This window comes from Argopecten irradians, chromosome 12 (genome assembly GCF_041381155.1).
Source record: "Argopecten irradians isolate NY chromosome 12, Ai_NY, whole genome shotgun sequence".
NCBI classification, from domain to species: domain Eukaryota; kingdom Metazoa; phylum Mollusca; class Bivalvia; order Pectinida; family Pectinidae; genus Argopecten; species Argopecten irradians.
In genome coordinates this window covers 18,451,538-18,465,090 of record NC_091145.1, presented here as the reverse complement: position 1 = coordinate 18,465,090, position 13,553 = coordinate 18,451,538, and the positions used below count along the sequence as shown (strand labels likewise).

The 13,553-nt window shown below is 35.4% G+C and overlaps 1 protein-coding gene across 1 annotated transcript in view; it reads left to right on the top strand.

The window, feature by feature from the left end:
- LOC138304977 (uncharacterized) overlaps positions 1 to 12,206 on the top strand; it is a 50,402-nt gene extending 38,196 nt beyond the window's left edge. Inside the window, exons 22-24 of the mRNA XM_069245395.1 lie at positions 4,161 to 4,184; positions 7,242 to 7,834; positions 8,156 to 12,206. Of these exons, the coding sequence (XP_069101496.1) occupies positions 4,161 to 4,184; positions 7,242 to 7,834; positions 8,156 to 8,498 (960 nt within the window). The 3' untranslated portion in view covers positions 8,499 to 12,206. The remainder of the gene's footprint in view (positions 1 to 4,160; positions 4,185 to 7,241; positions 7,835 to 8,155) is intronic.
- The last annotated feature ends 1,347 nt before the right edge of the window (positions 12,207 to 13,553 follow it).

Below are 13,553 nucleotides of genomic sequence, written 5' to 3'. Positions count from 1 at the left end.
TTAAATATTGACCTCTTTGTGATGACCATTGTTTAATTTGTTGACATGGTGATGACCTTGCTGTGATTACCTTCCTTCAAATTGTTGACATCATGGTGACCTTGCTGTGATGACCTTTGTACAAATTGTTGACATGATGGTGACCTTGCTGTGATGACCTTTGTACAAATTGTTGACATGATGGTGACCTTGCTGTGATGACCTTTGTACAAATTGTTGACATGTTGCTGACCTTGCTGCGATGACCTTTGTAAAATGTTTTGACATCGTTTATGAATGTAAATGTTATGTACCTGAATTTGTTCTATAAATGTTAACATGCTTTCTATTTTTTTGTTGTTGACTGGATTATTAAATATTGACCTCTATGTGATGACCATTGTTTAATTTGTTGACATGGTGATGACTGTTGTGATTACCTTGTACAAATTGATGACATGATTGTGACCTTGCTGTGATGACCTTTGTACAAATTGTTGACATGATGGTGACCTTGCTGTGATGACCTTTGTACAAATTGTTGACATGTTGCTGACCTTGCTGCGATGACCTTTGTACAAATTGTTGACATGGTTGCCCTATTGACCTATCTGTATTCATCTTTACTGTAATTCATGTTTTGTAATCGTTTATGAATGTAAATGTTATGTATGAATTTGTTCTATAAATGTTAACATGCTTTCTATTTTTCTGTTGTTGACTGGATTATTAAATATTGACCTCTATGTGATGACCATTGTTTAATTTGTTGACATGGTGATGACCTTGCTGTGATTACCTTTGTACAAATTGTTGACATGATGGTGACCTTGCTGTGATGACCTTTGTACAAATTGTTGACATGAAGGTGACCTTGCTGTGATGACCTTTGTACAAATTGTTGACATGTTGCTGACCTTGCTGCGATGACCTTTGTACAAATTGTTGACATGGTGATGACCTTGCTTTGAAGACCTTTGTACAAATATTGACATGGTGATGACCTTTGTACAAATTAATGACATACTGATGACCTTGCAGTGATGACCTTTGTACAAATTGTTGACATGGTGATGACCTTGCTTTGAAGACCTTTGTACAAATTTTGACATGATGGTGACTTGTGATGACCTTTGTACAAATTGTTGACATGATGGTGACCTTGCTGTGATGACCTTTGTACAAATTGTTGACATGATGGTGACTTTGTTGTGATGACTTTGTACAAATTGTTGATATAATGGTGACCTTGCTGTGATGACCTTTTTACAAATTGTTGATATGGTGATGGCCTTGCTGTGATGAATTTTGTACAAATTGTTGATATCATGGTGACCTTGCTGTGATGACTGTACAAATCGTTGACATGATGGTTACCTTGCTGTGATGACCTTTGTACAAATTGTAGACATGATGGTGACCTTACTGTGATTACCTTTGTACAAATTGTTGACATGATGGTGACCTTGCTGTGATGACCTTTGTACAAATTGTTGACATGAAGGTGACCTTGCTGTGATGACCTTTGTACAAATTGTTGACATGTTGCTGACCTTGCTGCGATGACCTTTGTACAAATTGTTGACATGGTGATGACCTTGCTTTGAAGACCTTTGTACAAATATTGACATGGTGATGACCTTTGTACAAATTAATGACATACTGATGACCTTGCAGTGATGACCTTTGTACAAATTATTGACATTATAGTGACCTTGCTGTGATGACCTTTGTACAAATTGTTGACATGATGTGACCTTGTTGTGATGACTTTGTACAAATTGTTGATATAATGGTGACCTTGCTGTGATGACCTTTTTACAAATTGTTGATATGGTGATGGCCTTGCTGTGATGACTTTTGTACAAATTGTTGATATCATGGTGACCTTGCTGTGATGACTGTTTACAAATCGTTGACATGGTGATGGCCTTGCTGTGATGAACTTTGTACAAATTGTTGATATCATGGCGACCTTGCTGTGATGACTGTATAAATTGTAGACATGATGGTTACCTTGCTGTGATGACCTTTGTACAAATTGTAGACATGATGGTTACCTTGCTGTGATGACCATTGTACAAATTGTTGACATGATGGTGACCTTGCTGTGATTACCTTTGTACAAATTGTTGACATGATGGTGACCTTGCTGCGATGATCTTTGTATAAATTACGAACTGTACAAGGTATTGACCTTGCAGCTGTGCTTGGCTGAAATATTTTGTATAAATTGTCGACATAAGCGTTGACCTTGCTACGATGACCTATGTATAAGTTGTGTTGACATGGTGACCTTTACATAAATTGTCGACATGGTGTTGACCTTGTGCGGTGACCTTTGTTTAAATTGTTGACCTGGTGATGAACTTTGTACAAATTGATGTCATAATGATGACCTTGCTACGATGACCTTTGTACATATGTTGAGGTGTTGACCTTGCTGCAATGACCTTTGCATAAATTGTGAACTGTGCAAGGTATTGACCTTGCAGCTGTGATTGCTGAAATCTTATTATATAAGTTGTGGACACGGTGTTGACCTTTTGAATAAGTTGTGGACACGGTTTGACCCTTTGTATAAGTTGTGGACACGATGCTGACCTTGCCGAGATGACATTTGTATAAATTGTTGACATGATGGTGACCTTACTGTGATTACCTTTGTACAAATTGTTGACATGAGTGATGGCCTTGCTGTGATGAGTTTTGTACAAATTGTTGATATCATGGTGACCTTGCTGTGATGACTGTTCAAATCGTTGACATGGTGATGGCCTTGCTGTGATGAACTTTGTACAAATTGTTGATATCATGGCGACCTTGCTGTGATGACTGTACAAATTGTAGACATGATGGTTACCTTGCTGTGATGACCTTTGTACAAATTGTAGACATGATGGTTACCTTGCTGTGATGACCATTGTACAAATTGTTGACATGATGGTGACCTTGCTGTGATTACCTTTGTACAAATTGTTGACATGATGGTGACCTTGCTGCGATGATCTTTGTATAAATTACGAACTGTACAAGGTATTGACCTTGCAGCTGTGCTTGGCTGAAATATTTTGTATAAATTGTCGACATAGCGTTGACCTTGCTACGATGACCTTTGTATAAGTTGTGTTGACATGGTGACCTTTACATAAATTGTCGACATGGTGTTGACCTCGGTGCGGTGACCTTTGTTTAAATTGTTGACCTGGTGATGAACTTTGTACAAATTGATGTCATAATGATGACCTTGCTACGATGACCTTTGTACATATTGTTGAGGTGTTGACCTTGCTGTAATGACCTTTGCATAAATTGTGAACTGTACAAGGTATTGACCTTGCAGCTGTGATTGGCTGAAATCTTATTATATAAGTTGTGGACACGGTGTTGACCCTTTTGTATAAGTTGTAGACACGGTGTTGACCCCTTTGTATAAGTTGTGGACACGGTGTTGACCCCTTTGTATAAGTTGTGGACACGATGTTGACCTTGCCGAGATGACATTTGTATAAGTTGTTGACATAGTGATGAACTTTTTATAAATTATTGATTCGATGTTAACATTCCTGTGATGACTTTTATATAAAGTTTTCACATGGGTGTTGATCTTGCTGATATTGGTTTTGTACAAATGGTTGACATGGTGTTGACCTTGCTGAGATGTTAAATTTGTAGACATTGAGACATTGTAATGACCTAAATTACCGACAGTGGTGACTTTGCTGTCCGTGATGACTTTGTATAAGTTGTTGACATGGTGATGACCTTTATATAAGTTGTTGATATGGTGATGGTCTTTGTTGAAGTTGTTGACATGGTGATGACTTTGCTGCGATGACCATTATATAATTTGTTGACATGGTGATGACCTTTGTTGAAGTTGTTGACATGGTGTTGGTCTTTGTTTAAGTTGTTGACATGGTGATGACCATTATATAAGTTGTTGACATGGTGATGGTCTTTGTTGAAGTTGTTGACATGGTGATGACCTTGCTGTGATGACCTTTTTATAAGTTGTTGACATGGTGATGGCCTTTGTATAAATTGTTGACATGGTGATGACCTTGCTGTGATGACCTTTGTATAAGTTGTTGACATGGTGATGACCTTTGTATAAATTCCTGATATGATGTTGACATAGTGATGACCTTTGTATGTTTGATGTATATTGTTTATTACAGAGAACACAAATTCATGTTATTTGGGTAAATAACGTAATTAGTTGATCATCATTATATACTAGAGATGTGGTAGTTACACCACACGTTATCCTGCTTCTAATTTTTTTAATTATATTGTATTTTAAAATTAAAACCAACATAATGCCTTACGTTGCAATGTTTACCAGAGTTGACCCAATATAGTCACGAGGATGTACACTGTAAACATATGGCTTTAACATTGACTGACCATTGAGTATATACATATATAGATAGCAAGTACATATATTTCAGATCTGATGTAAGATCCATCACTACTGATGTAATTACATTACATGGTGTACTGACCATAATTTACATGCAATTAGTAATTACTCACTGTACTAAGAGGGCTTTTATAGACGTGACCTGTTGTTATATTTCTGTTTATCATAACATCAGACAATAAACTATTCTGAAATGAAATAAACATGTAATGTTAAAACAGGTATGCTTATGGTGTACAATCAAAATGTAAAAATATCTCAGCATGGTAATCGGCTGGTCAATCCTCTATAGTCCAGGGGTTACTATCGCTGTCGTGAATGAAAGCAGCTCAGCAGGCAAAAAAAACCTCACTAAGCACAGTCCTGTATTAGTAGAGACTTCCTTAAAGAATATATAGAGCTTCAAATCCATGCAGTTACCATTATTGAATTCTTTTGGTGTACATAAAAGGAACAAACTTCCGTTACATTTGTTGTCACACAAAGAGCCTTCAGTTTTACTATGACATATCACAGGGGTTGATATGATGACAGTGATAGTAACCCATGGAATATCAAGGATGGTCTTACCTTATATGTTAACAAAGGTCATGTTATTGTAAACATTGTCATTAAATATGAACAAACACTTCTGGTTTTAAGAAACGGTATTAACATTTAGTACTGGATACGTTACGATAGAAAATTAAGTTGAAATTTAAATTACATCAATGTAATAGAAAATCAGTATGAAAATCCTCCGTTACCAAACTCTAATTGTTTTATGATGTCCTGAAGTAACCATTACTACAGAAATAATCGGCCTGAAAACAATATTAATTTGGAAATAATTTTAATTGAATACTGCATTTTGATTTGTTTGATACTCATCAACCTTAAGTTTAATATCAATATCGTGCATGTATAATGAAGTAAGATTTAAGTAGTCCCCATGAAAGAAGGACTGGTCTACCAATACAGCTAGTTAACAGTTTGAAGTTTTATTTATACGTGTACCATATTCGACCCAGTTAACGCCCCATTCCCCTTTTTTGAGGCCTCAGTTTTACTTACTTTCGATTATACAGACTATAAATATGAAAGCCTAATGTGTTTATGGCCTACTTTGTGCTATACACTTGTATTTTTATGAAAGGCTAGTCCAAACATTTTTCGTTCTATTAAACACCCCCTATTTTTCTTCAATATTTTTAATCACCCTGGACGCTTATTGGGTCGAATACGGTGTGTGCATTTATAGAAATATCTACAACTACATTAAGGAACAAAATAACGTACATTTAGAGACATTCTATATTTCTTACTAAGATTGTATAAAGACTCGGTAGATACAAACGGTATCTATGGCCTGTTTGATTTTTATACGGTTTAATTATTTATTGTCTTAAACATACACGATTTTGAAACGTTTTGAGTTTCAGAGGATATATGTTAGAGTTGGCAATGCTTGTATTGGTGGACTTTTGGTACAAGATTATTTTTAGTAAAACTTTACATATTCACCCCTCTGCATGTTCCCAACTTACAGTCAGTTACTATACCAAAAATAGAAAGAAATCAAGATTATTTTTCCTATTTTGCATTTCTCGGCAAAGCAAACATCTTAATAATATTTACTTTGAAGAAAGTTCTTTCTCAATAAATCTGAAAATTGATTTAACAATATTTTGAGCGGTTTGCTTTGCCTTGATATATTTATGTATTTACCTAGATATTCATACGGTATAACGATGTACAGAAAATATAATTAGCACATCACAATTATATTTTAGTGCATCGACATGTCTATTTACAGTCAGGAGTACTGATTGTTAATATTAAGTATTATATATATATAAGCTTATTACTTCGAATCTAAGAAACATAATAGATTTAACTACAGATATTTTTGGAAAACCTATAATTCTATGGATAAAATCAGCACTTGGTTATATTGAATGCTAAGTAGAATGTTTGTTGAATGCTATTTTTGTAAGTTTATATGCAGTATACTTTGTATTTTAGACGATATTAGGAATTATTTTTATGTCTGTTTGATTCTATAGTTAATGTAATTATCCCTTACCCCTTTATCACATTCCCAGTAGTGACAGTTATAGAGACCAGAGATCACCAGTTATCTATATCTACAGAAGATCATTCCTTTATAATCGGATACTTGTATACCGGATTCTACTCAGTCTATATCATTCTGTATACTGTAAACGGGAAGATATACGCGAGTGGAATTTACGCTCATTACGCGAAGATCAATTGATCCCGAAAATTCCCCAGCGCAATATTTGTACGTGTATGAACTTTGTTGTTAAAAGTCTAAACGTGCATATATCCCCAAAATAACAACACAGTGAAAGGCTAATGCATGCAAACTGCGAAATTAAACACTCGCAAAAATATCCACGTTTACAGTATATGGCAACCGATTCAACCATATCTCAGATGGCGAGTTATTTTATTTTAGTTGCATTGGTGATAAAATTATCAAGGTCCAAGATACTGAATTGGATTGATGACGTTAGAATGTTCTTTTTTTTGTCTTCAAGTAAAGCTCATTGATCTTTGTTTTAACAAATAATAGCTTTTTTTTTTGTCTTCAAGTAAAGCTCATTGATCTTTGTTTTAACAAATAATAGTCTTTTTTGTTTGTTTTTCTTTATGCGAGTTTTATCTTAATTACCTTTTGAAGAAAAATTAAATTGTTTGTATATCTCTTAAAATTATGGGCATATCTGTATGATTTTATCCTTTCCTTACACATTTAATATGGGAGACAAAATGAAGATGAAGATGATGGTGATGATGATGTAATATGACTATGGTTGTGTTATGATTTCAGCCATGGAGAGAGAATATCCTACATGTTGGGATGCTACAGCCTCCACTGGACCGTGACTGCTTTCCCTGGGATGTCCGACACCTGGACATGGAGTTGTACCGCCGCCCTAGATCTCTGTTTGGTGAAGAGCCTGTCACGATACATTTAGCAGGCGAAAAACTAAAGAAGGAGCGTCTGGACGCATTGCGGAAAGATTTTGAGAAGTGGCGGTCAAAACAGGTGGTAGACGATACAAGACAGTACTTTCACCGTTGTCTGATGGAGACCGAACTCGACGACAAGGGTCAGAACCAGGTCGATAAACTACGAGGACTGCTGAAGGACAATCCAAATAAATTGTCCCTCCGTAAACCGGGTCTTCACCTGAAGGACATCCCACCACTGAATGTGGTGCTCAACCCTAGTGTAGACACTGATGCCCGACTGGCAGGGCTTCCCACTCATCCCGCGGTAGAGGGAGAGGGCTATGAGAAAATTAAAGGCTTCAAACCTGGTCCCTTCGAGACACACGGCTGGAACCTGGAGAGGAATAAGATACCAGCGTATGACTATGAACATAACCTATTCGCCGATAAGAAAGGATTTGACTTCAAGTGAGTATTATTTTTTTACTGAATAGTTTTGGAATTCTCGATTTAATGATAAATAATGTTCATGTCTAATGTATATAGATTGTTAATGTATATGATATTTTACTTGCTACTCTTGTAAGTAGGTTGCTCATTTGTCCGCTCTTCTTCATTTAAAAAAAACCCCACTGTTGATAACTTATGTTACTGCTTACCATGTCAATTACTTTTCCTAAAGCTACTAAAATTTGAATGAATATAAGAGTGCTTACCTTATTACTATAGAATTAGAAAATGATAGAAAACATTTGATAAAAACTGAAGACATTTTCACATATTTTCTAGTCCCCGATACAAGGAGAGAGGCACGCTATGGAAGAGGACGATAAATCCCTTGAAGGACGAGGAGCGCGACAACCATTTGTTTCGTATCCCTGATGACTACCAGAGATTCGGGAAACCACGTCCTGTGTTCGATGTTGATCCTACACCTCCAACTGAGAACAAAGTCATCTCTCCGATTCTAAAATCTCCCGCCAGAAACACCAACCAGAGTGGTGTCACTATGTCTGCTGATCCTCTATATAACCGATCGGTTAACCAGGCATCATCAGCAATGATCAACTCTAACTCTCCTTTACCGAAAGTGGTCCAACAATCAAAACAAATGGAGATATTGGTCAACTAATTGTAAATGTTTGGTAAACGTTCAAGATCTAAGGTTTAAGTCGGATTAATAAATTTGTATGTTTGCAAATTCAGGTCTAGGAATAGCCATTAACAGCTGTGCTGAAATAGGTCATTATTTGCTAAAACATTTCTCGGTATTATATTTTACAACCATATCCCTTTTCAGTAAAGAGATCAACGTGTTTGACCGGTTTGTCATTAGTTGAACCTGATTGCCTGATGAGAAATTAGATGGATCAATTCTGCTAATGATAAAAGTTGTTCCTTTCCTTCCTTTCATGCTGTTGGTTAAAACTATTCTATGTTACCAATGGCTGAACCTGTTCTGCTTCGAATTTGCTAAACTGTTGGCTGGATAAGTTCTGATAATAATAAATGTTGGGCTTATCCTGCATTGTGATTGGCTAGAACTGTCCTGGTTTACAATGGCTGAATTTGCTGTGTTATACAATTGGCTGGACCTGTCCTGTTATATAACAGCATTAAATAATTTATACTGAGATGAACTTTTGCTGTTTCCAGATAAAGTTAAGTTATTAGGTATTCTTTATGAAATTAATACCCTGGGTACTTTCTTAAATTTGATTTTTTAACCTTACTTCTTTTTTAATATCACAATATATTTATAAGTTATTTCGTTCCTAAAACAAACCTGATATTTTAAGTGGATGGCAGTTTTAAGTCGTCTTCTGATAATTTCAAGACAAGTTGAACTAATTTGAATTTTTGCTCAGTCTTTCATTCAATGTTAATTCAATGTTTTTTGTAAATCACAATATATTGAGTTTTACCATAGGGTTCTGTGATATTTGTACCTCCATGATTGTCTTAAAATAAACAAGGAAAAGTGCATTATGTATATACATATATAATATAAACATCTATTTTGTAATTATGTATAAAGTGTACATATTTGAAGATTTTTTAGAAAAAGTTTTTTTTCGCGTCTCAGTATTATACAGACATATGATTGACTGCTGAAATCTTTGTTATATGATACAATGTCACATCTAAAGTATTAATTCATTGCTGGAGATCTACTAAAAGAAATTCTTATGAAGTGATATATGTATACCACTCAGCATTCTTTTTATAAACATTACATATTTAGAGACTTAAATAACTAAGTCCGTCCATGCAACATGGCGCGAGATTTGCCGAACTCTCGAATCTCTGGTTATTTCTTTCTCTTACAGAATTAATCTTTTATTCATTATTTTTTTTGTAAACATATTCGTTCTGCTGAAAGAAAGGTATTCAAATCTGAAAAAGTATACAGAAAAAAACTCTGTTTTATTGTATTATAATTAGAGATGTTTTGCATACTCCAAATCGGTGGGGAAAACTGCTGTCTGTATAAAAATGTATTTTTTAATTAACCGTGTGCGCTGTCTTTACAGTTTGTGTTTAGAGGAGTTAACCAATTAGCAAGGTCATACACACTGCTGATGCAAATTAGTGGGATCAAACTGCTGACTGTATATAAACATGCCTTTATTATATATCAAATTTAATGAAAATATACTTTTTTCAAATTAGTGGTTCAAACTGCTGTTTTGTACATACAAATAAGGAGATGAAGTGTCTCTATATATAAATATTTATATCTATGTAGATCAGTATTGAGAGTTCATGTATATATTTATGAGTTGGTTTCTTCTTGTCGAAGGAATTTTATTCACTTTTTTAAATCATTATCATATCACGGTTTGGTATTTACTTAAAGATGCTCCACCGCCGACGAATGGTGATTTTTTAGAAATTCTTTTCTCTATCAAAAACAGGAGCATACGAGTTAGTATTTTTTTCAGTTACAAAAGTTACTTACTTTACACCATTATCATTATTGAAAAGTTTAATTTTACATAAAAAATACGGAAAATTAATAATTGTCACTATGGCCTATATGGAGTGAAGTACTGATTTCACATGTATCAAAAGCAAAATAAATTATATTTTTTATACATTTTTGTGTTACTTAGACACATAAATATGTTATACACCAATTATTGTTCAAATTATGGGTAAGGTTTATGTTATGTCGGCGGTGGAGTATCTTTAATACCCAATTTCACCACATTAACTGCCTTTTCGTTCTTCCCAAAAGCACCTGGCATTGGAACTATTTTAATTGATAAGAAATTGCTATATGCGCGTTGTTTCATCAATTTTGTTTTGACAATGGTTTAGCTGAGCTGTTGCGATGTGTATTTGTTTTGAGCAAATGTTTGTTTGGCTAGCGTGTTGTGTTTTGGAGACTTTGTAGCCTATCTACTGCTCCTCTGAACAGTGGACCAGCCGTTTGTACCGAATCGTCCTGGAACTGGTTAGGATCTAGGTATTGTGATTTCTTCGAAGTATTCATGCATAAGGGAATAAAAATATGGTCAATGTTTGTTATACCATTGGAAAGTAAGGAGATAGGAGGTTTGTATTGCAAGGAAAATTTCCTAAAAATCTTGGGAATGGAAAGGGTAGATTCATGAAGCTAAAGGAGATTGAAGTTAGGGGATAGCACAGCAAGGATCGCAATATTCAGTTAAAGAAAAGCACAGTCTGATTAAAATACAGATCCTTATTATCACTACGTTTGATATGAGGATCTGACGACATCCCATTAGGGGTCACGTCAGGATGACCTTTGGAAATGACCAATCAAATTGGCACTGCCAGAATCTTGACTGGGGTCGAACTAGTTTCAAAAAGCTGTCTGAACTATTTTCGTGTATGTAGTCATCTCGCCCAAAGTGCACAACAATGCTAAATGTGTATGCTTACTGGGACGAAATGGCGTTAACAATTGACGTAGAACTGTGTAGAAAATGTATTTGATCTGGAGTACACGTGGCAAAAGGTCATCCGAACGTGACTCCATATGGGATATTGTCAGATCCTATATTGAACGGAGTGGTTATAAGGATCTGTATTTCAATCAGATTGAGAAAAACAAGAAGTTACATATAATGGAGAGGGACAATTAGATCCAGGTTCTGAATCGTTCAAAAATTGGGTATGATGGAAAATTTAATGTAGGGTCTGTTGATCAGAGAAACAGGGGTGCAGAGTTTGGGGTATGGGGGTTTAGGATACAGGGTTTGGGGTATGGGGGTTGGGAAATGAGGGTTTGGGGTATGAGGGTTGGGATATGAGGGTTTTTGGTATGAGGTGGGTTTTTTTGGATACAGGGTTTTGGGTATGAGGGTTTGGTTGTCAAAGAGTTTGAGCTAATTAGAAGCTCTGGAATTACCAATTCCATTGGTAATGGAATTAAAGAAAATGATGTCTGAATCAGAGCTGCTTAGGGTAAGTGGTTCTGTGATTAAGGGAAAGAAGTAAAGAGGGGATGTAGATGTTAGAACCAAGCGGTTAGACCAGATAATGTCTAGTGGATGATCTGAAGTCTGTAAATGGTGAATGGCGATGGATTGTGGTTAGGGTCGTGGGTAGGGAAAGGGGGGTAGGTTAATAAAATTAGAAACATTGAATTATAAATATCTATACCAATACAGTTTCAAGGTGTGGAATTTGGGAGCAAGATTTCAATACATGATAACTTGATAACAAACAAAGTTTGTCTCAGTAAATCTTTACTGGTTAACAAAACTATCTGTGATACGTATTTATGCCTTGTTTTGTTCAGAGATGTCTAAAATCATTTGTTATATTTCTTTGGTTAATGCTAAATAAATGAATGCATTTACCTTTATACTCGTCGTCTGTCTTTCTTTTGTTACAGTTAGGATTATATATGTACATATCTAGTTTATATTGAAGCCGTCAAATACTCGACTGTATTTCTACAGTAAAACACGGTTATAACGAACCTCTTGGGACCAACAAAATGATCGTTATAAGCATAGTTCGTTAAACAGATAATGCAGCTATATCATGGGAACCTTAACTGGAAATGAAAATTAACAGTTTATAACCCAAGAGAATTCGTTGTTTTAAAGCGTGTTCTTTATAAACGTGGTTTACTATATAAAGCTTTATTGCACAAAATTCTTTTAAAACAGAAAAAAACTACGATAGATAAGGAAAACGTTATTTAAAACAATACAGGAAATAAGATATCTCAAGAATTAACATTTAAATCCTACCAAACAGGCCCTTTAAGTCTATAGTTACATTGACAAATTTAACCGGACATGGGTGATTTTATAGGACAAGGCTGGCAACTCCGCCACGTGGAAATACGCATGATAAGTAAATTGAACCATAAAAATAAAGCCTGGTGTTGTACTTACCTTGTATTTGACCTTCAGATCTCCTACCTTCACTCAGACGGAGTGGATTCGATGAGTATTAATGCTGAATATATTATTTCTATATTTTGTCAGATAGGTTGCACCGCCTCAGAGAGCTACGTCTGGCTAGCGATGCCACTTACCAGCACGAGTTTTTATTGTATGTGCTGTTAAAAAATCTGGATTTTTTCTGTTTACATGGTAGGCTGACACTGCACGAGTCTTGTGAACTGTATCATTGTCTTGTTAATATGGTTTTAATTTGGAAAATCTCCAGCCAAGTTGCAATTTCTTCCAGGACATCACTGCAGCACACAAGCTGCACCACACTTCAATCTCCATACATGTAAGCAATACCACCTATGTCTTGATCTGAGGAGTCGGATCGCACTCGCTAGTTGTGTAGATGCAAAATATTATTGGTGTGCGTATAATAAATCCTAAATCCTCAGTGAAAGTTTGTGATGTGATCGTGGACAGTCGGTCGATATGCCTGCCTTCTATTGTTATTACTATGTACTGAAACTGAATAGAGCATCTTCTAATTACGAGAAAGGTTCTTGTACAGTAATAAAGAAAAAAATCTTGTAATAACGAGATTGAAAAATACTTTTATCACAATTAAACTTATTTTCAGAAAATGGCGTCCAGAGAGAAAACAGTCATTATATCCTCATATGACGTCACACCGTTGTATTGCATGGATACGTAAATGCCAATATTAACGTTTGGATTTTTTGTTAATTATTTCCGCTGTGTGCCGAAGCCGCCATGCCGTGAATACGACATAGTTTGAAACCCTCGGA